The 27,363-nt window shown below is 33.2% G+C and overlaps 1 protein-coding gene across 2 annotated transcripts in view; it reads right to left on the bottom strand.

Moving 5' to 3' along the window:
- LOC106460777 (WD repeat-containing protein 7-like) overlaps positions 1–27,363 on the bottom strand; it is a 211,384-nt gene that overhangs the window by 9,100 nt on the left and 174,921 nt on the right. For both annotated transcript variants that reach the window (XM_022387558.1, XM_013920513.2), the window contains 4 exons: positions 24,760–24,946; positions 13,171–13,441; positions 12,916–12,998; positions 6,659–6,758 (listed from right to left, as the gene is read on the bottom strand). In XM_022387558.1, the coding sequence (XP_022243266.1) occupies positions 6,659–6,758; positions 12,916–12,998; positions 13,171–13,441; positions 24,760–24,946 (641 nt within the window). The remainder of the gene's footprint in view (positions 1–6,658; positions 6,759–12,915; positions 12,999–13,170; positions 13,442–24,759; positions 24,947–27,363) is intronic.

Raw genomic sequence — 27,363 nt, 5'->3', positions numbered from 1 at the left:
CTCTTAGTTCATAACATTATACATCTATTTATAATTAAATTTTATTATTTTATTGCCCTTTGAACTGTGTCTAATTGCTATCCCTGCCATTATAAGTTGTAAATCACTCAGGGAACGTGCAGCTCATGTTACACTATTGAATTATATTACCCACGAGTTGCTCGAGTGTGTGCATCGAGAACCATTTTAATTATGTTAATATTATTACTTATTTTACCTAATCTTGTCTTAAATAACTTAAAAAGATCTGTACTTTTAATTTTAGTTACTTTTATATTAATAAATAAAGAATAAATATGAAAAACAAGAAATAAAGTACTTGCCCAATATTCTTTTTTCTTGCCCTCGATTGCCGAGGACAGTTAAGTCTTATTTTTTTTAGTGACTATAGTAAAGCAACTAACAATTTTTATTTAATTAGGTAATACACCAAAGAATATAGACTAACAACATGAAAAAGTAGACAAATTCACTTTCTTCTAAAGATTTTCCGGGCTTTTTAACTATGCAACAAAAGTTGTCACAAGTTCATCCAAGCTAGTTGTTAACTTTCCCACTGGAACGATGTTGCTACTCTGAGTGAAATTGATGGTTATCTCTTCAGAACACAATCTTATACAATACACCATTTGATAGATGATAACCTTGACTTTCTATTGGTTATAGGTAATATATAATGAAATGTAAGAGAGAACTATCAACGGATTGTGAAAGAGAGGATGTGATGGGTGGGTGTGGCAGGAGGGGGTCTGATTCTCTATTTGATAGCTCTGTAACCAAACAAAATTGAAGGCTATAAAAATTATGGTCTGTTAGAGCAATAATGATTTTATAGAGAGTATTTTACATTTAATTTCGTACATTTTCGAGGGGTGATGGATAAAATGAGTCATGTGCGTCACAATAATGGAAATTCAGGATTTTTTATATATTTCCTTGTAGAATTAAGAACTTAAAACTTGTATACTATTAAAATGTGGATTATTAGCTAATATTTTATGCTATTCTAATTGATATAACATAAACTAAACGTAGTTTAATAAAATTTTGAATGTAAGACACTAAAACTTTGTGTCATGCGCAGTAAAGTGCACCCGGACTGATAGGGTTAAAGGCATCAGGACCTGACAACGACAACTACAAGCAAGGAGGAAAAGAAACAGGTTTTGAGGTAGAGAAGGTAGATGGAACATGAACACAAAAGTTGAAAAGAGGACAAGAAAGGGCATAAAGAACCAAATGAGATCCCAGTAGGTAATTCAAAAGGAAGGAAGGACGGAGGAAGATGAAACCTGGAGAAACAGAAGGTGGTCAACAAGGCCACCTGATAGTTAGACACAGTCAAAAGAGGACAAGTCTTTGTTAAACAACTGGGTGAAGAATAGGGAAAGATGAGGAATGGAAGTGTAGGAAAGACAGAAACCACAGTGAAGAGACCAAAGTTAAAAGGTATACTGTCATCTGTGGTAAATAGCTATGTAAGGTCTAATGGATTGGGAAGGGAAGATACAACATATAAAGTCAGTCCCTGGGCTGAGACAATGGACCTAATAAAAATCATGCATAAAGATAGAGAGTTGTGACATTTGTGGAACAAGGGACCACTCCATGAAAAGATTCTTGTTGGAAGAAGATAAACAATCCACTGCCAAATTCAGGATGCCAGGAAAATGGCAAGCTAAGACCATAATATGGTGACTGTGGGCCCAGAAAGGAAATTGAGGATCTTAAAGCACAGAGCCTTGGAATTGGTACCCTCTGTGATATAAGAGACCACTGTGGAGATGTAGGAATGTACCATAACCATAAACCCCTTTAGGAAAGGAAGGAAGTGGGACAAAGCTCAACAAACTGCCAAAGGCTTGATATAGGTCATAAGGAAAGAAGAGTTCTTGATAGACTAGAGACTGGAAATCTCTCAAGAGTTGAGGTAAAAATCCCAACCTCTAAAGATGAGCTCATGAACAGATGTAAATCTGAACGAGGTGGAGTAACCAGCACCTCTGCCATGGTCTGGTGTCTATCTTACCACCAAGCCAGGGATCTGAGGAGAAGATCCACTGATCAAGGAGTATCCACCAAATGGAATTTACATGAGGCTGATCCATGGGAATGAGAAGTTTGAAGGAAGCCCACATCCCCAAAGAAACAGAACAACTTGAGCAGTAAGAAAAGGTGAGGGATGTCTGAACTTCTCACTCCAAGCCCAAGGAGGAAGCTGGGCTTGATACCTCCAAATGAATGGGTATTAAGAGGGGGTAAGAATGAACTTCCCCACTGTCATCAGGAATCCCACCCATGCTGCATCCTGTTGGAGCAGTGGAGTGTGATTAGGAGGAAGCAAGTAGGAGCCAGTCATCCATAGAAAAAAGTGTAAAGACTCATAGAGTGAAGATGTTGGGCAAGAGTTTGTACCCATTGAAAAACACTTAAAGAGCCAAGGTTAGTCCAAAAGGTAGGGCCCTGATTGTTTGTTAGTTATGAATTTTGCAAAATGCTACACAAGGGTTATCTGCAATAGCTGTCCCTAATTTAGCAGTGAAAGACTAGAGGGAAGGCGGTCATCACCAGGGCCCTGAACTGGAAAGCTTGACTTGCAGTAATAAATAACTATTGACAAAGTGGGTGTGGGGAAGAACTCTGAATCATAGGTTATGAGGAGAAAATGAGGTTTCTAGTATCACAAATGTAGGAAAAGGAACCAAAGCCAAGCATGGCCCCATGAACAGGAAAGAAACAAACATGTCAGCAACATAATAAAGCAAAAATGTTAAGTCCCATGCTGATGAAGATTAGGAGAGATAAGCCAAATAGTTAATAATTATGAAAAAAATATTCAGATAGAACAGTGAATTATATATTACTAGTAGTAATGATATGTAACACATAAACTATCGAATGGACAAACCATCTAAATTCATCTAGTCCACAAAGTAAGTAATAAAAATTACCTAGAATACCCATTAATAATCAATATCTAACTAACTAGTCATCTAAATTAACCTAGATGACAAAGGACACATAATTAAGTCCCACATTGACGATAATTGGGATGAGAAGGCACACAGTTAGCAATGATAAAAAAATTACTGAAATAGAACAATGAATTAGATGTTACTAGTAGTAATATGTAACTTACAATCTAAACATACCTAGTTAAAGTACTTATTAATATCAAACTAACAAACCCAAAAACTTACCGAGTCTACAAAGTACATAATATTAATGAACATGCAAAATGATTATATTTATTTTAAAACAAAGTAATAATCAATATTTAACTTACATGACAAGGACACACAAATATATAATTCGCCAAAGTCCGAGCACTGATGATGTGAAATACATAATTTCCCCATGTGTAAATAAGAGCACCTGAGCCAGGCCTACCATGGGTATATCAACCCAGTGTACATGTTAAAAACTTACCACAGATCCCTTGGGACAACTGAAAGCAACAGGAAAAAAGGAGTAGAAGAACAATTCTCCACCAAAATGAATGACATGGCAGCATGGTAACTGGTGGAAGGTGCCAAAAACAGAGAGCCCAAATTGTCTTCTCATTAATTGTATTCTTCCTCAGAAACATTGTCACATTGAAAAGAAGAAGAAATTGCTGGCCAAACATAAGAACCTAGCTCCCTGTAATATAAGGCCTGTACCTCCTCTGCAGATTTCGATTGTAACGGGAATTACCGAAGTCAATACATTGATTACAAATTCATACTACAATCTCTTGCAATTTGGTAACAAGAAATAAGTGCAAAAAAATGTTGAAAAACATGAATGCAAACACATTAAAATACAACTGTTAAAGAAAAAATTGAAATGGCAAAGAAACATTCATAAAAGGGAGTCACATGTGAAAAAACACGTCTAAACAATGATGTGCAAATCGAGAAAGTGAGGATTGAGTGGGAATAGTAGAAGGAGCTGGCTGCACCAATATAGGTGGTGCAATACTATTGGTGGAGAGTAGTCACATGATATTTATATGTTCAAAAATGGCACAAAATTGATGGAGTATAAAAACTGGTTTGCTGATCGTGAAAATTCTTTTAGCAATGCTACGAGGGCAGAAAAAGGTCGAAATAGCTTTGTGTGAAAGGAGGTAAGACCATATTGGAAAGATGTGGGTTCTCAAGCACTCATTCTCCTTCCTCTTTCTATAAGCACGTTCAAAAGTGGCTGCTCAAATTTTCATACCATTATTAAAGAAAAAATACTTAGGATGATAGGATAAATTTCTCTGTTGAATTTGGCATTCCTATCCTGAAAATGATCAGTTTTACAAACATTCACAAAATAATAGTTAGTAAAATATCTTACAATTTGTACAATATAACAAATATTATTTGTCAAGACAATTACTGCATTTTTACCTTATTGCAACCATTTATATATTAGAGGGGAACTCGGCAGAGCTCATATCTCTGCCACGCAGAGTTGTTCATATTAGGCCCTTAAAAAATATAAAAATGTGTCCAGATGTCAGGCATTATCAATGGACACAGTTCATTTTTAGCATCAAAATCCAGTCATTTTTGACTAAGTTACAGAGCAAAAATAGTGTGAAAAATCAGTCCCCATGTTAACAGATAGCCTTTTTTTTTGTGACCTCTAAACCTCCAAAAACTAAACTATTAAGTTGGGTCCAAATGTATTTCAACTTTCATCAAAATCTATTTAGCCGTTTTTGAGAAATCCAACTGAGAAACACACACAGGGGTGAAAACGTAACCTCCATTACAATTGGTGGCAGAGGTCATAAATATTTATTCTGAAAAAATAATAATTTGATTCGTATAAAAAAACACACCAAGTTCAAATAATATAATCCTGATAAGATTAATTAAGAATAAACTATACTGAAATATTTATAAAACCTACTATTTAGTTTATTTTCACATCAAAAGAATTTCTTCTGTAATACCATTTCAATTCCAAAAGTGAAACAAATAGCTTGACTTTTTATCTAGGATTTGACAATGTAGCAAAATTAATATAGAAGACTTCTGTAACTCAACAAATGTTTTTTTCTATTGATTCAATCTTTATAAAGCTTTACTTTGTTAACAAAAATGAGTTTTTGAAATTTGGCAATTTAACTTTTATAATAAAATATTGTAAAATCAAGAGTTTTTCATTCATTTACATATACTTAAAAAATTATCATTAAAAGTATAATTATTTTTTTTGAAAATCCAAAACGTTATAATTTTCCTACACTGAAAATGTACTTCCAACAGGTACTTACTTCTGCTCACATACATAGCTATTCTTGTTCAGTGCTGCCCTCTATTTGCAAAACTTTTTTCACATACCACAAGCCTTTCACTTCCATGCACCCCTTGATTTACATGGTTTAACTGATTCTTGCTTACAAATTTTCATGCGACAAATCTCCACTAATAGTACTGCTACACACTCACGTGATTCCCTCCATGCTATTATACCTAACTATCACTTCGAGTTAAAGCAGAAACTTAAGCTCTGCTTGACAGTGGGCAGGAAGTGTGAGAGGAGGTAAAGTCCCTGCCAGAAATACCTTTTCAGTGTAGGAAGATTATAACTTCTGACAAAGTACCTTGCTTCTTATCACATACACAGCGAGAATCCCACATTGAACAGGTGGAGGGACTGGTGCGAGGGAGAAAGTAGAAGCATCCGAAAGACACTAATGAGGGGACTCTCTAATAAGAGAATTATATATGGGAGACTGCACCACTTCTGCTCCAGTTATACTCTTTGCCCAGATGATGAAAAGGTGTGACATATCTGGGCAGAAAATTGTGAGGAGCACATCCCGAATGGGAGAAAATGGTTGAACAGTGATAGGTATGTGGCACTACTATTGGTGGAGGTTTGTCGCATGATAATTTGTATGCAATAATTAGATAAACCATGTGAATCAAGGAGTGCATGGGAGTGAAAGGCTTGTGGCATGCAAGTGGAGAACGAGAATATTTTTGTACGTGAGCGAAAGTAAGGTACCTTGTTGGAAATAGCTATGTTATCTATATTCCATTTGTAGAGGCAAAATTTCATGAATAATTCAAAATGAAAAAAACAACAACAATATTTCTTATACTCTTAAAACATTAAAACCTTTTGATCTGTTACAATAATTTCTTTCACCTTTTTATCCATATATAAAAAATTAGCTAAAAACACTTTTCTATATGTATGGAAATAAACTGTACACCATGCCATTTCCTACATGATTTAATTAATCATAAAGCTCAACAAAATAACTTTCTGTATAATTTTAACTTAGCTGGGCTCATAAGAACTGATATAGCATGAAACTGCAGTTTTAAACTGGTTGTTTGTGACTTGTTATCCAATGTAGTTACGTATTCTAAATATTACACAAATTTCATTAGTGTTCTTTACAGAATTGCACAGATTTCATTTCAATATCCGACTTCTTTTTGTGTAAAATACACGACACCTAAAAGACAGTAATCTATAGTTAATAAATTATTAAAGCCAAGAATAAAGCATAAACAACTTCTAATATGATGAGTAACTTTGTGGGAATATGACACGGGCCAAAATGTCCTCTATATAAGAATATTTTAGTTTTTGAATAGTAGTTATGTTTGTCACAAATCATCATTAACAAACAGGTATGAATTTCTAATAAGTAACAAACCTGAGACTTAGAAGCTCGTAGCTCATATAAGACTAAGCTTCCATTCTTTGCTCCAACTGCAATACGACGTGAAGATGCACAGAAACTAACATTATAAAATCTATAAAAGAGAAACAAGATACCCATTATTTTTACAAACTTATCTAGTGTAAGCCATATAAAATTCTTCATAATTACAAACCTTATAATTATTTGAAACAATAATCATTAACTCCTGAATTTGGGATATTTAACTAACAAAATATCTTTTATATATGGCCATAGTATATGATATATGTTAATTTTCTCCACGTTCAGTTTCTACTCTTTGACACATTAGTTTTAATGCCTGTGTTTCTGAAACAGTATTTTTTTCTGTTTTCATTAACTACATTTTGGTTTTAATACTCAGTTATCATACTTTCGTTTCCATCTGATAAAGAAATTTGTTTATTCTGAAAAACCTGCTGACTGTGCACAGAAAAAATTTCATTTTGTAAATACTAGTTATAATTTTCCTATACTGAAAATGTATTTCCGATAGGTACTTCCCTCTTCTCACAAGATTATCTATTCTCTTCCAGTTCTATCTTCGAAATGTAAATTTTTTCTTTACGCATGACACAAATCTTCTACTCCCCCTATTCAAATCAAATGATTTCAACATGTCTCTCATGTAAATCATCATGTGTTACTTCACCACCAATAGGAGTATGACATATGTGACGCTTATGACTCCCTCTATATGCCTCTACTGAATTATCACTTCGAAGTTTGGCAGAAAGTGGGGAGGAAGGGTGGGAAGTGTGAGTGGAGGGAAGAACCTATCGGAAATACATTTTCAGTATAGGAAAATTATAACTTCCGATATGGTACTTCCCTCCACTCACAAGATTTGCTAGAATCTCACACTGATGAGGTGAAGAGACCAGTGCAAGGAAAATGACAGAAGTACCCCCCGAAAGAGCAGGAAAGATACACCTGGAAATGAGAAAGTCAGATCCAAAGATTTGATGAGAGGAACCACACCACTTTTGACCAGATATACTCTTTGCCCATCCAAGAGGGAGAGAACTTAGGTAGGATAATTCTTGACCATGAAATAAATATGGAACTTAATCCCACAAAGTATGAAAGTGGGTAAATCAAGGGAAGTGCCCCTATGTGTAGAGTGGCTAGGGCATGACAGTCTGTACACGGTAAGTCAACTACATCCAAAATTTATGCTGCTGGGAACCGACTTCCACGTGGGAGTAGGATGAAGATTATACTATCTTCTCCTCAAGTTCAGGAGACAGGACTACTCCGACTCCAGAACACTAGATGTGTTAGCTTTGATATATCGAGTCGGGACCCCACATCCAGTATGGAAAAAAAATGTATTAAATATAAACCAACTATCCCAACAGCGAAACTGACTGGAACCATCCAAAAAGTAATAACATCCTTGGAATAAGATACATGAGCAATAGCAAAAAAGAACAGATCTGGAACAATTTCCCTTACCTCTGCTGTGACTCACAACAGAGTATAATCAAGGAAAAATTTAGACAACCATAAACGTGTGAGGACTTACGTTGATTGGTTCTACACTAAATCCAAAACACAGCAATGGGGTACAGACTTCCACATGGGGGTAGGGTGAGAGCTCCCAATTGAAGGGGTGAACTGCAATTTGCTTTCTCACTCATTAGTGATTGTATAACTTATAGTGGAGTATATCATGTCATCTACATCACCGTTCCACTCTGCACTGAATGGTTATAGCCATCTTTGTGTGGAACCAATTCAGGAGGGTGCCTCTTTGGTTGACCACCCCAACAGCTTGGAAATGGAAAGTGGTAAGAACTTCCATACTTCACTAGAAGAAGGGGGAGGGGTGTGAGAATGTGTTGGAGAGTCCGGAGGAATGTCATCACCCAAAATAGTGACCACAAAACCCTATTTTGAAGAGCAGACCAAAAGAATTTATTCAATGCAAGGCATGGCAGGGATGGGCAGCTATCCCCTTGTGCTTTACTCATGCAGTCCATGGGTGTTACAGCCTGGAACAGGCAAGTTTATGAAGCAATTACATCGCGAGGTTATTCACAGACAAGTGATCTTGAGGGAAAACCCCACCTCAACAGTGAGCATTACAAAGCCATTGAGGTTAAGGTGCAAGTCAACATGGCTTTACAGTGCAGATTTCTGATTGAAGAATACCTAGTCAGGCACCACTCACCACAGAGCGGGAACCCTATAAAGAATAAATAAAGCAAGGGCCTCTGAAATGAAAAGAATGTATGAATATAGACTTACCCAGTCAAAGTCGCACCAAAGTGTGAAGAATGGCCATAAGTGGAAGATGAAAAACCGAAGAAGAAGAAACCGTGATATAGTGTAAATAATGGGAGATGAACATTTAAGGTGTATTCCACGTGCCTAATTGTAGAATTTCTTCCACTGGCCAACAAAGACGAGATGTGAGGGAAAAGGAGAGTTGTTGATTGTAATGAGAAGACATCCTGAACAAATTACATTAGGAAGAAGACAAGGAGGAATAAGCCAATTGAATAAAACATCAAACTCAACTGGTAAGGGGTAGAAGGGGATGGATCATGAACAAAGGAAGACTGCCAAGGAATAAAGAGTTGGGAATGGGTACCATAGCTAAAAAGAAAGCTACTTGATGGGAGAAACCCAATCTCCTTTCCATGGACCAGATAAAAGCCAGGCATGACGATGAAGGACATGAATGGCAGGATGTAGAACTGGTAACCAAGGTTGATAAAGAAGGGGTACTGGAGGGAAAAGTTGCAGTTGGTTTAATCATGGAAACCATGGTTGAGCTGGCCAATTAGAAGTGATCAGAAAGACTTGACATGGAGTGGTATGGATGATAGAAACCACCTGATTAATTAATCGGATAGGAGGATAAACAAAAGGAATTTGTGGGACCTAAAGACCACTCCATCAGATAAATTTGGTCAGGGTGGGAAAGATGATTCTCTATGAGATTGAAAGCACAGGGAACGTGACATACAATGAGATGAATGTGGTGCATATGGGACCCAATATAGGAGATCCAATGTACGAAAACAGAGAGATCTTGACCAGGTGCCCCCTTGGTGATTGATATGTGCTACCACCATAGAATTGTCGGAATGAAAAATTACCAGACAATGCCTGGTGAGAAGAAGGAAGTGATTCAAAGCCAGATTGGCTGCGAGAAGCTTGATGACGTTGACATGCAAAGTATCTTGTTGACAGATGAATGACCCGAAGCCTCTTGGTGATTGACCCATGCACCCAAGCCCCGATGGGACATGTCTGTGAACAAATGTAAACCCAGATGAAGAGGACAAAGTGCGACGCCTGTCGATGTATGGGCCTTGTCCAACCATCAAAGCAGATCATCCAACAAGGTATGAAGAAGGGTAATGGCAGCTGCCAAGGGATCCCAAGCAAGGTTCCATTGATTGTGAAGAGCCCACTACAGGGATTGAATATGTACACAACCAAGGAGGGCCAATGATATCATTGAAGAACACATTCCCAAAAGCAATAGAACCTCGCAAGCTGAAAGGGCCTGGTGAACTAATAATTCCATGGTACAAAATTGTAGAGGAGAAGGTTGGGCCCAACTGAGATGAGTGTTGAAAAGGGCACCTAAATGGGCAAGATATTAGGTAGGATGGAGGAAGGACTTCTCTAATGTGATTAACCAGCCCACCTGAGCAGTTTTGTGAACAAGCTAATGAGTATGGCTGGCCAACTCCAGTTTGAAATGAACCAGAAGAAGCCAGTTGTCCATATGATGGTGGAATTGCAGCCCCAGAACATGAGGATGGTGAGGAAAAGCTCTGAGTACCTGATAGAAAACATAGGAAAGCCCTAAAGGTAAGATGCAAAACAATTGAGGTGGGACAAATCGATGACAGGCCTCCAGTCCCTGATTTTTATGGGAACAATAAAGAGTCTGAAATAAAAACCTGGTGAAGAATGTAGAACAGGTTCGATGGCCTGCTGAGATAATACGTCCTGAACCATCTCCAACAAATGCTATCTGTTCATTGGATCCCAAGGTGGAGGGAAGGAAAGAAACGGGTATACGAGACACAGGAAGTGGGGAAAGAAATGGGATCATAAATCCTTCTGATAAAACTTGAAAAACATAATAATCTCTGATGAAGAGAATCAGCAAGTAGAGCTCCCACCAGACCATGAACCCACTGGATAGTCACTGATACTGTTGATGATGTGATGAGGCACCCCAAGCAGGAGGAACAGGTAAGGGTTGGGAAGGAGAAAGACTGGAAACTGTAACAGGTGCCATATTGGGCTCTGACTGAGACAAACGGGCAACAAGAGTGAAAAGGGTAGACTGTTGTTGTACTGATGCAACTTGTGATTCCAAGGACTCAGGAATCATGTCAAGTACATAATGCTGCAAAAATGGGGCCATACGTGAATCTTGAAGATCAGATGCTGGTAAACAGGCACGAGTTAAGGTCGCATCAGGAACTAGATTGTCCCAACAATAAATAAACCACGTATGCAAAGCCAGAGCCAAAGACAACAAATGAGTCAATATGGAGGAAAGAAGGGAAATGATGTCACCAGAAAAACCCCCAGGATTTCAGTGGAAAGCCTAAGAGAGAAGATGGTGGTAGAGAGATAACGTAAAAGCGTTGTGATGGTAAGACAATGGTGGGAAAATTGGGTATGTGTCAGACTTACAGGCGATTCCAGAACAGCCCCTAAACAGGTAAAATGGAATCTAACAATTGTTGATCTAGAAAAGGACAGCCTGTATGATGATATGCAAAAGCAAACTGATCCAAAGCCTGTGGGGGGTAAGGCATGTTAAAACCTTCATTTAATTGTGAGGCAAATTAGTCGGCATGTACCCGAATATCTGGGGAGGGGGAAAAAAACAAACAGGAATGTGAAAATTGGTCATGTAGTAAGAAAGGACATGGTTCATAGGAAATAGGAGCAAGGAATAAAACATCACATACCTGAGAAATGAAATCCAAAAAGACTGTAGTAGGTCTAACTGACTAACTGGGAAGGCACAGCAAAATCAGGAGGTGGAAATAGGTGATCCACATCCTCGTCAGCCTAAACAGGCTCAGCATATTTGAGAGAAAGTGGGGCAAGGTCTGGAGATAGAGGTTGACCCATGTAACATTTAATCTTCCCATAAATAAACACTGATAAATCTACTGTACCTGTTTGCACTTGAGGCCTGTGACATGGTGCTAGTTACAGGTGTGACCCCCAAAGTGGTAACATGAACTTCAGAATTCATATCAAGAAGAGTCAACCAAAATCGAAATTATTAACAATAATGTGACTGTAATAAACTGGGATTACATTATAATGAAGAATCAGTCTTAATAAACTTGGAAGTAAAGTATACTAAAGTTGAATGTAAAACTTGAAACAAACAAAGGAACATGTCCAAGCACAACTGCTGCCAAACAAGAAGTGATAGTTCAGTAGAGGCATATATATGGAGTCACATGCGTCATGTGAGTATGTCACCCTTCTATTGGTGGAGAAGTGACATATGATGATTTGCATGAGAGACATGTTGGAATCATTTGATTTGAATAGGGGAAGCAGAAGGCTTGTGGCATGCATAAAGAAAAAAGTTCACATACAGAAGGCAGTACTAGACAAGAATAACTAATCTTGTGAGAGGAGGGAAGTACCATACCAGGATAAACATGTTTGTCCTCTTTGTGTTTCTTCTACTTATAAAATTAAGATTTCTTCCCAATGAATCTATGACTACTGATCGAGTTTTAATGCTTTTTGATACAACTGTTCTACTTAACTTGAATGAGTTGAACACAAAATACATGCATTTTTCCCTTTCTATTTGTATATTTTTAGATTATTTTAAAGTAATACTATACGTTTTAAATAGTCAGTTGATTAGATAGTGTATGGCAAGTAACATAATCTAAAAAATATTTCTGTTATATGTAATAACAAAAGTTATATGTAAGGTAAGGATATCTAGAGAAGAAGACAGATTTTACATCTTTAGTGTATTGTTCATTACATTATTTTAATTACCCCTCTGACATACCTGTATATTAGAATAATTTCTATTTGAGTCAAATTTAAAATTATACTTCATTGACATTGTACTTAATTTGCTTGCTTGAAAGTTTTTAAGTAAGTTTTTGATTACATCTAAAGTAAGCTTTTATCCTTACAAGTACATAAGAATTATGTTATTGTTGGGAAAACAATAACAACATACAACCAGCCCATAATACCTGCATATAGGAGGAAAGGTTTCAGATAGACCCCGATTTTTAAGTTGGACTGGATCAAGACAGTGAAGTAATATGTCCATTACCTGCAACACAAATAAATTAAATTAAAAACTACAATTCAGATTAACCTTTTTAGAATACCTGCATATAATATAAATGAACAAAAGGTTTATTACGCAATTTAAGAATTATTAACTTTTTTTTATATCCAAAACAATGCACAGCAAAAGAAGAGAAGGCTGTTAGTTAACTAACCTCAACAAGAAGATCAGAAACATCAGTAGTCATCTTATCTATCAGTAGTTCTACAACACGCAATATTTCTGGCCTTGCTCGACTGAGAATTGTGTTGTGAAGAGCTATATTTAAAGCTTGTGCATTTTGAGCAAGTGTATTGAAACGTGCCACTTCTCGAGCTAATGTAGTGATGAAAGCAGAGGGTCTGGCAGTAGCAATAAGAGAAAGAGCATGCCGAGCTGTTCTACAGGAATCTGCAGCTGGTGTGAGAGGAAGTCCATAAGTCATGCTAAAAAAGTAAAAACAATATAATGTAATTATAACAGTACTTCACTGACCGTATATATCTGAAAATAAAACTTAGATGAATAAAAAATTCTATGTTATACCATAATTCAGAAAATTAAAATATAGAAATTTAGTAATTTACAAAAAAAAATACCAGACACAATTTGGAACCACACAAAACAAATAATAAGTTAAAGAGTTCTCAAAAACTGTTGTGTAATGCAATATTATCAAAATGCTTATACTTTCTTTGTATTAGCTCTGAGGTTTTTTAATGATTTTGATACATTTTATCTACAAAATAAACTTTACTACACAAGAAGTGTATCTCATGCATACATTGTTTTCTTGAAGAAAAAAACAATGACACTAGTTGCTATTTCTAAAAAACATTATTGTAAGTGAAAATAAGCTGATAAATGAAAGTATGCTTTCAACATTAACTAGAATGATAATTTAAGTGTTTAACATAATTATCTTAACCTGCTTGACATGTTCCACTGGCTCATAAAGTCAGGCTAGAAGTGAAAAAATAATTATGGCTTCACAGGCACACTATAGGTTGTACTAAACTGTAGCCCTTCTAGCTTTAACTGATTCCACTTGTGAATATTCATAACATTATGCTGTTGTTAAGTATTATCATAATTAAAAGAGACCTATTTTGGTATAAGCAGTTCTTCACTCCACTGTTTGATATCATGCATTGAGCTTTTTCTTCATTTGTCAGAGTATAGGTTTCAATGAAATAAATAGAGCTTAGCTACTGCTCCTGTATACTTAAACTCCAAAGCATTAAAAATATACAATTTTCAGTGCTTTTAGTTGACACTATTTTATAAAAGTGTGAATTTCTTAACTTTAATGGTCAGATTTAGAAGTTCATACAGTTTTTCTGTCCTCAAAGGTACTAGTTCTCAATATACTACAATTTCATTCTTAATCAGCTTTTGCTCATTGATCCTCCAATCCTGTGATTCTCTCCATTTTCGAATGAAAATGGTACTCTAGTAGTTGATGAAAAATTCTTTAATGAACTGATTATGATAAAACTTTATGAAATAACGCTTACAAGAATGTACAATATAAATAAAGGTGGCAAAAATTTGAACACTAGGATCTAGAGCAGTGCAAATACTGGAATTTGCTAGTTAATTGATTGAATACATTTAACTAATCAATCATTTTCATAAGAATAGTCTTTCTATTTTTAGCATTTTTTTTGTCTTTTAAGACATTTTTAAACTACCCTACAACTATACCAATTCAGAATTAAGTCACTTTTCTAATCCTAAACTGTGTTCTAGATAATATATAATTCATTGAAAACAAATTTATATCAATCCCAGAAAAAAAAAGACAGTACAATATTTACTATTTGGTAAGAATGATACTAGATGACCTCTTTGTAAAGATAAAAAAGATGGAAATTGAAGTTATTATAAGAAACATTAAAATCATGGTAATATGAAATAATTAATTATGGAGAGAACTTTTTCTAATTCCATCATATTGTGAAAGACCTAAAAATAATCGACAACCTTTTAAATTAAAAAATAATTGACAACCTTTTAAGTGAGAAGTTGTTGGATATGGACAGAAGTTTAAAAGTGATGACACACTAAAATTATTAATATATTTATATTTTATAGTAAAGGCTGGAATAAACAGTAGAAACATATTTGCCTGCTGAGAAATCCATAAATCCAACAAATTAAAGCTTACTACACTAGGTAGTGTTTAAGCAGCACATAATGACAAGTAACCTTTTGTTTACTCATTTCTTTGCTATCTTTCTTGGTAGAACAAGTCATAACTAAACATGAGCCCTATTCATGTAAACAAGCTAATAACTTAAGTGTTACATACTGTTACCATTATTAGTCCATATCTAGTAATTTCTTACAAACACAGTTAAATGAGCAGGTTGTTTGACAGTCAACATATTTTTTGAGAGAAGAAATAGTAATGAATAACTAATTTTATTAAAGTAATTGTATTTTAAGTCTCAGGAGTGATTCTGGACAAAAAATTACTGCTGAAGCTGAAGAACAAAATTTACAAAATAATAGTTATGCCAGTTGTGCTTTAAGAAGCAGAAGCTTGGGCCATTAGAAGAAAAGGAAGGCAGAGGGTATTTTTAGATGTTACTAGATGAGAATGTTAGGATAGATACTGAGAATATCTTTGAGAGAAATAATAATGAGTAAATGATATCAAGAAAAGAGTTGGTGTCAGTAAGATCACAGAAAAAGGAAGAGAAGCAAGACTGAGATGGTTTGGTCATGTAGTAAAAAGTGAAGAAGGATGTGCAGTACGAATAGCATTTGAAATGCCTGTGGTGGTACAAAGAAGTAAAGAAAAACAAAGAATATGGTGGAAAGATGTGGTGGACAGGGATATGAGGGAGGTTGGTGCAACTAGAAATGATGCACAGAAATGTAATCTATGGTGAAGAAAGACCCAAGCAACTGATCCCATACCAGAATGGAATTAAGATTACATATGTTGCGTATCTACTTGTTTGGTAATTTCCGGTATAAGTTCTTTCTGAGAAACTTCAGCGATACAAGTACTTTCTTGATTAACCCAGTTTATTCTTCCTCAATACAAACTTTGTAATACACAAAATTTCATCCTAGGTGTTATAATGGTTGGAAACTGACTGACCTTCTGAAGATATACATAATAATGTTTACCATAATTCTGAATTTATTTTGTATATCTTCATGAAACTTGGCAAGATTTTTTAATAATACTAGTTGAAGATACTTGTTAATGAAACAAATTGTATAACGAACAATGTTAGATATATTTTCCTTTCTTCTTTCTTTTATTATTAAATCCCTAATGACCTCATACATACCTGCATGCTTTGTGGAAGGTAATATTTGACTCATTTAACTGATTAAGTACTTGTGTCTTTAGATTCAAACCCAAAAGTCTATATAGATTTAAAAAAATGGATATGTGTCCTATTCCCTTTCTTGAGAAAAATCCTAAAACAAAATAGCCCATGTACACATCAGACAGTTTCCAGTTAAGATACAAAAAAAAAGAAGAATAAAAATATTTCTTTTCACTTTACAGTTTTCATTTCCATAATCTCTTAGACCTCCTAAAAAATTATCAAGTTTTCTCAGTAAAACTTTATACTGCATATCTTATTTTTGCTGCCATAACACTAACTGTAGCAAAATCTTCATTATATAGTGGAATGAAGAGAGAAAAATATTAAAAATTAATAATACCATTTATCATTTTGCACTGACTCCAGAAATTATCATAACTTTAAAATTACATATCTTGACGTCAAGTTTCAACTATTAATTTATAATATCGGCTTCCATTAATTTTATGGTTTTATCATCATAATGGAGCAGTAATCATCCTCCATAAAAATAAATAAATTACAGCACGAGTACATTTGCTGTTTCTTGTAGAGCTAATGTAAACAGTGGGGTCATGTTATATGTTCAAGCTCATGAAGTTTTAGATGTTATAATTTACTGAAGTTTTGTTACACTAAACTGAGAAGTTTCAAATTTTTACATTTTAGTAACTTTTCTTTAAAAAAATTGTATAACAACAAATAAAATCTAATATACATAAAAGCTAGTTGTATTTTGGTAACTCTCTGGTCATCTGTGTCACTTATAGATGAAACTGTGACCTGATATTGTTGTCTTAAGTATTTTTATAAAATTTGAAATGTTCATGAAGGCTGGCTTGAATTCCACTTTTTTAGATCATTTTATGTTTTAGTTTATGCATAAACTTAGCTTGACATAGACATTTCAAAGTTCTTGGCAAGTTTTGAAAATGTCTAAGTTAGAGGTTAGTGACCATAATTCATTATTTATTGATGTTTTTATTAGGTTTTCATGAAGTTTTTCAGTTTTATTATTGCTCTTTCGGATGGAACTTTTTTCTTTTTTTTCTCCCAAACGTATTGTTATTAGTCTTACCTAATGGTGGTACTTGAAATTAATTTTAATATTTAAACTTTGTGATATAATTTTTATCATAATCCTTATACCTATTGGTTTTGGCATATAAACTGTCATTTTTAAGTTATATGATGTAATTAGAAAAATACTTTCTGGTTCATGTGAAATAAATATAAATGGATTTGTAATATTGTCATAATATAGAGAATAAACTGAAGAGTAAAAAATATACATTTATGTACCAGTTTATTATGATTTCCTTACAGTTATATAAAAGTTACGAACTTTATCATGATACTATTCTTTTTTTCTGCTGATTAAAATCTAATATATGTAAAAGCCAGTTGTCATTTTGTGTGTGTAACATTCATATTATGAGTCATTTTTAACTCATTGGCTGCGGCTGCTGTAAACTTGTGGAATTTTTGCAAGTTGTACACTATATATGGTACACTCGTATTAAACTGCCTATATGGCGAATCAGCAGTTAATGGGTTAATTTAAGTTTGCACAATCTTATTGATTTTTTTTAGTGTACTTGGAAAATGTTTTTATTTTCTCAATGTGTGATTGTTTGTCTTTTATATGAAGGGGGAAAGTTTGGTGAACAAAGGAAAGATGGGTCCTATTTTATTTTTTTTTACAAAACATTAACCTGTCATTTGCTGACAGGTCTAGCAAAGCTAGTCTAATATATATACATACATTTATATAAAAGCCAGTTGTCTTTTGGTTGTGGTCCATTTGTCTGTTTCCCTCAGCAACAAAACTATATATAAAAGTCCAGAGATACAGCTCTTGAATGGATTATACATTTGTATTTTTATAACTTAATTACAATGTATCAGTCACTTGTGTGGCATTCATCAGGTAACTGTCATCTATTGTATGAAATATTGCAACAGTTAAGACAAAAATAGAGACACATTAAGCTCTTCACAATGGTCTCTTGTAATTTGCAGAAGCTCAACTGGAGAAGTACACTTTTACTACAATACATAGGGTAACTTGAGCTTTCTTAACATAATCTCACAAAAACTGGTAAGATTTTGTTAAAAAATATAAGTACTTTGTACACAAAAAATGACATTATTTTAATTAAGTCTTTCTACTAAAAAATGTTATTTATCTGTTGTAGTTATTTGTATTCAAACTCTGAATGCTTAAAAATGCAAGGTGATTTTCATTTTTAAGCATAAAAATACTTTTTTTCATCTTTACTTAATTTCTGTAGTGTGTATTGGTGTATAGAAGACATATTAATACTGTCATATCTGTACTGTAAGTTTTGGTCTGTATTTTGATAAATGTTACTGAAGAAGCCGTAAAGTGAAATGCTGAGTGTCTAATTAAATAAAAACATTTTGGTATTATAAAGTCATTATTTTCTAGTATTACTTTTCTTCATCTTACAGTTTTTGAGTTTTATTTGCATAACCTCTAGAACCTACCTGATGAATATCAAAGTTTTTTAAGGTAAATATTTTCATTTTCCCTATCACATCACTAACTGTAGATATTATCATCAACATACAGTGCAATGAAATGTTTAAAATAAAAAGAATACCTTCTTTTGGTTATATTTGTAATTTTACGTCTTTTCTTTTTCACATATACTTCACTTTTAATATATTATTTTCTTGTCCTTTACTGTTTACTATTATTTTAACATAAGTCAATGGTGCCATCAGGGCATATTACAGTATCTTTGGCAGAGATGAGCAAGCCTTTGGCAAAACTATCTTGCACAAGATCGTAAGCCTGAAGAACTGAGGCAAACTTTGAGATTTATTTTTTAAATGTTTAAACTTTTCAATTATGCATTTTAAAATGTAAATAATACATAACAAACTACGATATAAAAGTAAAACCTAAATGCAATTTAACTCTCTAACTAAACATATTTAGGTAAGAAACAACCATACATGCTATTGTGGACAAAGCAGCCAAGAATACTACCAGCAGTTACATCTACACGATAGTGACAACTGAGTGCCAATTTCAAAATAACTATTCTTGAATTATAGTGAAAATGAGCTCTTTCTAGTGATTATAAACACATACACCAAATAAGTACAGGTGACTTGTAAACCTCAAGGCTAAGTATAGAAGGTGGGCATAGCACCTGTCAGAGATTGGAAAATTATTTCAATTGAACTCGGCAAAAGAACTTTGGAACATTCATTTAAGTAGCACAGTAAATGTAGTTTTTGCCTAGACATATACCTACAGGACTGGGTTATCTGATTCAAGATAAAAACTGTGAAAGTTGACATTTTTCATCGCTAATGGGCCACATGACAACAAAACTGAACTTTAAGTATTTTATTTTAGTTTTTTTAAATAAGGGAATTAAAACGTAGATAGCATAAAACTTTGAATCATACTATACATTATAATGCTAATCTTATTGAGATACATCAGTTGTAAAGTTGTTTAATTAAATTTTGAATGTCACTCACTGACTTGCACAGAAAGATGTTTAAAGTTTAATAATTTAAATGAAGAAGAAGATTTGTGACTATGTAGCCTCCTAACCTTCAACATCACATCATATGATTCATGCATGGTCTTTGGAGTCATCAATTGAAACCAGAAACTAAACATACTAAAAAATAGTTGAGTTAGTCAAAGTAAGGAACCTGACAGACAGTAAACACAACAACACAAAAAACAAAGGCACAAATATAATACATTTATCAACAACAACACTAACACCAATGCAAGAAAGAATTTTAAACAAAGGCCTAAATATGCAATAACACATAGAAATATTCATATTTTAGGGATCAAAACCAAAATAGAAGAACTACGACAATAAACAACAGCATCACATCTATTGACGTTAAAGAAACAAATAGCAATCAACAAGATAAGAACATAGACAATGAAATCACAAAGAATTTTCAAGGCAAGAATAAAGAATGTAGTATCCTATAATACCAAATGACAATCAAAACCTAAAGGATTTCACTCATGAAATATCATGTAGGATTGAAGGTTAATCAATTAAAAACCATAAAAGTAAACAAAATGTCATGAAATGAAAAATATTGTTCCTTAAAGAATTGTGAAATAATTAATAAATTATCATAGTAAAGGCTGACAAAGGTGGTAAAATTGTAATTATGGAAACAGAATTTACTGAAAAAAAAACACCTAAACAATTCAAAGAACTATCCAAAAATCTTAATGAACATTATGGATGACAATTGAACAGTCAGTCTACTTTTAAAGTTAAAAAAAGAAAATCATCATTACATATGACTTGTACAACTTGAGAGCCACCAATGCACATACTCCTTGTTTATTTGATGCTCCAAATCTGGTAATGATAACTATATAAAGTGGGACTCAGCTCACTCAACCCAACAAACAATTGACATGTTATCTTGCATTTGCAACAAAACATTTAACATATGCAATAGCATTAATCTGTCACGTGAGCTAGAATTAATATCCGATACATTTATTAACAAATACCACTTCCCTAAACATATTGTCTCTAGAACCTTAATGAAATATAAAAACAAACTCAACTACAGGGGCACTTAATAGAACATATACCTCCACCATGCAGCATTGATCATATTCGGCCCTAAAAAAACAACAACAACAAAAATCTGTCTGTTGCTATCAATGGACACAAACCATTTTTGGCAGGATAATGAGAAATATTCTACGTATGTCCACCAAGTTTCATCAAAATCTGATAGTTTTTGACTAAGTTATAAAGCTTTGACCCTCAAAAATAATCATTTCTAAGTTTGGTCATAGTCTAAATGTGTACCAACTTTCATCTAAATCCATTGAGCTATTTTTGAGAAACCTTGCTGACACACACAGAGGAGTGAAATTATAACTTCTGTCCAACTTTGGTGGCAGAGGTAATAACAGATAAACAGAAAGGGAAAACAGCACAAACTCCATGAAGGAAACAAAATGCTAAACTCAGACTCACTAAAAGATGTCTTACCATACCATGGCTATGTAAAAAAAAAAAAAACATCATAAACATTTGGAAACATGTATAAAAAAATACCAACTAAACTGTAAAGTTATTTTAATTCAAAAACCAAGCACTAAAATCAAAGGTCATCTAAGGAAGCTTTATTCTGACAACTTCAATGATGGAAGATCTACAAGTATCAAAAAAGATAAATGTGACAGTACTTACATATGTGAAATGGGATGAAACACAAACATTAGGATCAAAGAACATAACAATCCTTTATCACAAATTTATAAACATAGCACAATGAATCAACATTCATAGAAGAGAAATAAAAGAAGCATTAATTGTTTGTGAACTACAACTTCATATAAATCAAAACACAGTTGTCACGCTATATGTTTTGTAAATTGGGGCAAAATAGTTGTGCAATATTTCCTATAACAGACGAAAGTTACCTGATGATGGTCACAGGAGTGGTCAAAATGTTGCAATAAAGCTAAAAAAATCATAATTCACTCAAAAGCTGTATCTCTGGACTTTTAGTTAACGTATAGAGTGAATTTCCTCTCCTCACAACAAACTATATAAATAAATAAATTATATATATATATATATATATATATATATATATATATATATAACACGTTAAATTCAAACTTAAAATTATCTTAACTCTCTCAACACTGGCTCAGTCAATTTGATCAATCACATGATCTCTTTGTCAGTCTTTATAAATTTAATACTTCTAACTTTCAAAATACTGTGTATATCTTCACAAAATTTGGCAGTCTTTCAGCTAACATTATAAGTCTTTCACAAACAAAAAATTGTACTTTTTTAGTGAAGTATTTTTAATAAACTAAAATAAAGATTTTTCCATGAATATATTGAGTGTTTGTTTTGAATAGTCTTTGTGCAAAGTAATTTTCATGCTAAAATTAAAAATACTTTTCCTCCTCTCAAAAATCTCAAATTTCCTTTGTGTAATGCTTAAAATCTCCTAAATACATTTCAAACGTTTTTTTTTCTGTAAAACTTTATATTTTATCTGTTATTTTCTCTACCTTATCTCTATACAGGATTGATCAATTTGACTAACCTCGAAACCACCAAAAAAAAAAAAAAAAATTAAATGACCCTTTTTCTCTTTTGGAAATGACTTCAAATTATAACATGAAACTACATTTGTTTATCCTAAGTAGGTTTAAGCTCATAACAGTATACATCTATTTATAATTAAGTTTTATTGTTTTATTTCCCTTTGAACTGTGTCTAACTATTATTTTTGTCATTATAACTTGTAAATCACTCGAGGAAGGTGCAGCTCATGTTACGCTATCTAATTACATTACCCACGAGTTGCTACAAGCTGCTCACATAACAGTATATATTTATCTATAATTAAGTTTTATTGTTTTATTTCCCTTTGAACTGTGTCTAACTATTATTCTTGCCATTATAACTTGTAAATCACTCGAGGAAGGTGCAGCTCACGTGCATGCCTTGTAAAACATTTATATTTTTATTATTATTTATTTTACCCAATTTAATCTTAACTAACCTAAAAAAATCCATATTTTTACATTTTAATTACTTTTACATTAATAAATAAAGAATTAACATGAAAAACAAAAAATAAAGTACTTACCCAATCTTCTTTTTTTCTTGCTGTCGATTGTTAATGACACTTAACTGTACTTTTTTTTATATACTAATGGCAGTAATGCTCTAAATAACTTTTATGTAATTAAATAATGTACCAAAGAACAAAGACTAATAACATGCAAAAAGTAGATGAATTCCCCTCACACTCAAATTTTTCTGGCTTTCTAACTATGTGACAAGAGCCATTACAAATTCATCCAGGCTAATCGTTAACATTCCCACGGGAACGAATCTCGTACTCTGAGTGAAACTGACGATATTCTGTTTAGAACACAACATTATAAAATACATCATTTGATAAATGAAAACCTTCACTTTCTATTGGTTATAGGTAATATACAATTAAACATAAGAGAGAACTATTAACAAATACTCAAAGAGAGGATGTGATAGGTGGGTGTGGCAGGAAGGGGTCTGATATTATATTTGATAGCTCTATAACCAAACAAAATTGAAGACTTTAATAATTACCGTTTGTCTGAGCAATGATGATTTTATAGGGAGTAATTTATGTTTAATTTTATACTATTTGAAGAGGTGGTGGACAGAATACAGAAGAGAATATACCTAGAGAAAATGTTTCACACTAGGGGAAATTCAGGATTTTTTAAACATGGCCTTATAGAATTAAGAACTTAAAACTTATATACCATTAAAATATGGATTATTAGCTAAGAATTTATGCTATACTAATTGGTATAACATAAACAAAAAGTTGTTTGATAAAATTTTGAATTACTGATAAAAACACACTGTTGAACTGATTGGAGATTTAACAAGGAGTAAGAGGCAGTTAAATGCATGTAAAGAAAAGGTTTAAGGGGATGAAATTAAAATTGGGTTGACAGAGTTTTATCAATATTTGAAAGTAAATCTCTTGTTAATATCATAATGTGATTTGGTGTTGAGTTAGAAAATGGTGTTCAAGACTTTCTTGTGCTAACTTGTAAATTAAGTGGTGCATTTCTCTTGACTAAGACTACCATGTTGGAAATATCATTGGGTCAAAGGAATTGATGTATCTAGTGGAGTCTTTACTTACAGATCTGAGGTGTTCATGAAAATGATTACCCAGTCTGTAGGTTGTTTCTCCAATAAATAGTTTGTGACACACCTGCTACAATGGCTGCAATATATGATCTATTCTGATATGCAGGTGAAATGTCAAAGATGTGGAAAGTGCAACGAGAGCCAGTTATTGTGGTGGTGTTTGAAATGAAGGAAGGAAATGCTCCTCCCATTTTCTTTTACAAAACTATAACCTACCATTTTTGGGCAAGACAGGCAAAGCTAGTATAGAGATAAAAAACAAAGATTAGTAGTACTTACTGTGTAATTAGCTCAATTGCACTCAAGCAAAAATTTAAGAAATTCTTTCTTAAGCCTTGTTGAGCCTTACAAGTTTGGATGTTGAAGAAAAGCAATAAAGTAGCTTTTAAATATGCATTTTAGAACAAAAAAGATATCAATCACTAGTATGTAATACTATAATGTATCTGGCTTTCTAAGTAAACTATAAATAGGTTAACAAATTCCATTAGTGACGTAAATTGATTAGTAATCAGTAAAAGGTGAGGGGCTTCTGTGATGGGTTTGACAAATTTATTGATATCTCAGCAAATCAAAAAGTTAGGATGTGCATATTTGATATTTTTGCTTGTAATTATATAAAGTTTTAATTTCATATCATTATTTATTTATATATATATATACTTTTAGACTTCAAACTTCATTAAAACAAAAACATACCTTGGTACTAATTTATCTGAGTCCCAACTCAATTCCAATAAGCCAAGAAGAATCTTAGAAACATCTAGATAAGGTTCCCAAACAGTAAAGCCTCTCCCAATCAAGTCAATAGCTGCTCGCCTGAGAGTGATATGAGCTAGTAGCTCAGGAGATGCTGGAGCAAGTAAAAGGTATGCAAGAACCTTACCTAAAAAAAATAGAAGAGAAAACATAAATACTTATGCAGATGCAATGAAAGTATGTCAAAACTTTCTACATCTGAGAAAGCTTTGGCTTATTTCCATACAATTTTGAAAGCTTGAACAAAAAATGTTAATATCTAAGGCAAGTCACCATGTAAAAATATCTATTAGCAGGCACTTTATTTATTATTATTATTTTTTTTATGAGTAAAGGTGTGTGCAAAACTAAAAAATCTGGCAAGAGAAGATAAACTGGTCAACACTATCTACAAAATACCTAGGACAAACATCACATTCTTTAGAAATAAGATGCAAAGAACACCAAGGTCACACATAAAGGTGAATCCCAGATATCCACTTTAACATATCAATATTACAGATCACAAAATACTTTGGGATAAAATTACTCTTCTACATTAACCCACTACACTAATTTTTCTTGTTTGGTTTTACAAGTTAGCTTCTTGGGTTCCCAGGGTGTTCATACTTGTGGGGAAACAATCTCGTAAATCATGCCAAAGATAGGAATCTACAGGCTGTAGTCTACTTACAACCTGAAAGGCAAAAGACAAAAGCACAAGGAAAACATAAGGAAGCATTCAGAATATGTGTGGAAATTTAATCATTGTTAATATATATATATATGGTAATTTGGGCTTTAACATGGTAAACCTTAAAACAGAAACACAGAAATGCTCCCAACAAGCCAGAAGGAACGAGGCACAAGGTACATTGGAAATCTAATTCTAGTGTGAAAATTTATAATGAAATTTTCCCTTACACTCTGTCACTATGTAATTAAAAATACTGTATACAATGATGAATATTTGCAGAAACCTACTTCAGGAAATGATGCCAAAATATTGAACAATGATCATGTGGAAAAGGAAGAGCTGACTAAGTGGAAAAAGAGAATATTATAATTGTAATGAGGTTTTGTATGCTTTTTTATCAGAGAATACACGTTGAATAAGTTTACGAGAATGAAAGAAGATGAATTTATCATTTTATCAGATAACTTTAAAGACTGAATTCAACACTATTACAACCTGTAGGCAGCTCTCATTCAATATATAAAATTAAACTTTCTAATCAACAATACTAGAATTTTCCTTGTTTCTTTAGTATTTTCCAGTACCTACTTCTATGTCAGAGATTGTATGAACAGACGAGAAAGTAGGTATACTGTTACTAGAACTGATACAGAAAGAAAAAATTTGTTTCAATGAAAAAATAACTTTACTGTATACAGAATTCAGGAACAAAAAAAAAGAGAATTGTACATTTCACAAATACTTCATTTATTAAAGACCATGGTTTCACCAGTAAAGGCACCATCAGGTACAGACTGAAATGGTTATTGAACAGGTTTATATATATTTAACCTTGATGTTCACCTTGAGACAAGTGGGATAAGAAATGGGGAGGAGCTCAAGTTGGTTTCGTCATCTAGAATTTTTTCTGGACTTGTTTTTACACTTCAATTTATTTCTATAGTTTCCAAACTATGTATTTTTTTACCTTATTCATAGATATGTAAAATTTTGCAGTTATTTTCTGGATCAAATTGGTGTTTAGTTTCAATAAGGTGGGATGCAAAGGTTGAATCCATTTTCTTTAATTTCCAAAAAATTAATGTTTCTGTTCCCACCACTGGATACACTTAAAAGATTTTAGACACACAATAAGAAAAAAGAAAAAGAGTTTCAAAGATGAAAGAAAGTATTTTTTAATATAAAAAGAAAAAAAATGTTTCACAAAAATATATCCTCACAACCAAAAATATATAAATACTTCACCAAATTGTTAAATATTTCAAGCACAGAATACATGTATAGAGGATATATACCAAATTTCATGCAATTAGGCTAAGTATAAGTGTGACAATAAACCAGAGTGGTATGATGCCATCCTGGTGGTCCCATAGGGTTAATAAACAAATGGGGGGCAACGTTGTAGCAACCTTTCCGAGCTCCATAAACTTACACTGCTGCAATGTAAACCTCTAACATTGTGGAAACCAATATGTAATGTTGTCACAACATGAAATTGTCAGCTGGGTGGTATCCTGGGGGAAGGCAAGAAATTTTTTAGTCCACGTCAAAATGCATGTGTTAAATTATATTCACTTGAAAGCTAGATAAATTTTCTTAGATTGGAAGACATCAAGTAACATTTAGTTAGGTTTAACCCATCCCAAATATGTCACGAGTTGACATTTGTTGACTTGCATCCAAAAATTTATTGAACTACTATTTCATGAATTTATGTCATTCAGTTTAGTACCAAACTGTAGATTATAATTCAAATGATAGTATTATATATTACCCAATTTACTAATTTAAAAGTAAAATATTAAAAAACCCACTTAAACATTGATTTTTGTGTCACATGGTATGTTTAATGCAACACTGGTTCAAAT

Source organism: Limulus polyphemus, unplaced genomic scaffold, assembly GCF_000517525.1.
Source record: "Limulus polyphemus unplaced genomic scaffold, Limulus_polyphemus-2.1.2 Scaffold834, whole genome shotgun sequence".
NCBI classification, from domain to species: domain Eukaryota; kingdom Metazoa; phylum Arthropoda; class Merostomata; order Xiphosura; family Limulidae; genus Limulus; species Limulus polyphemus.
This window is presented reverse-complemented; position numbering and strand designations above follow the sequence as displayed.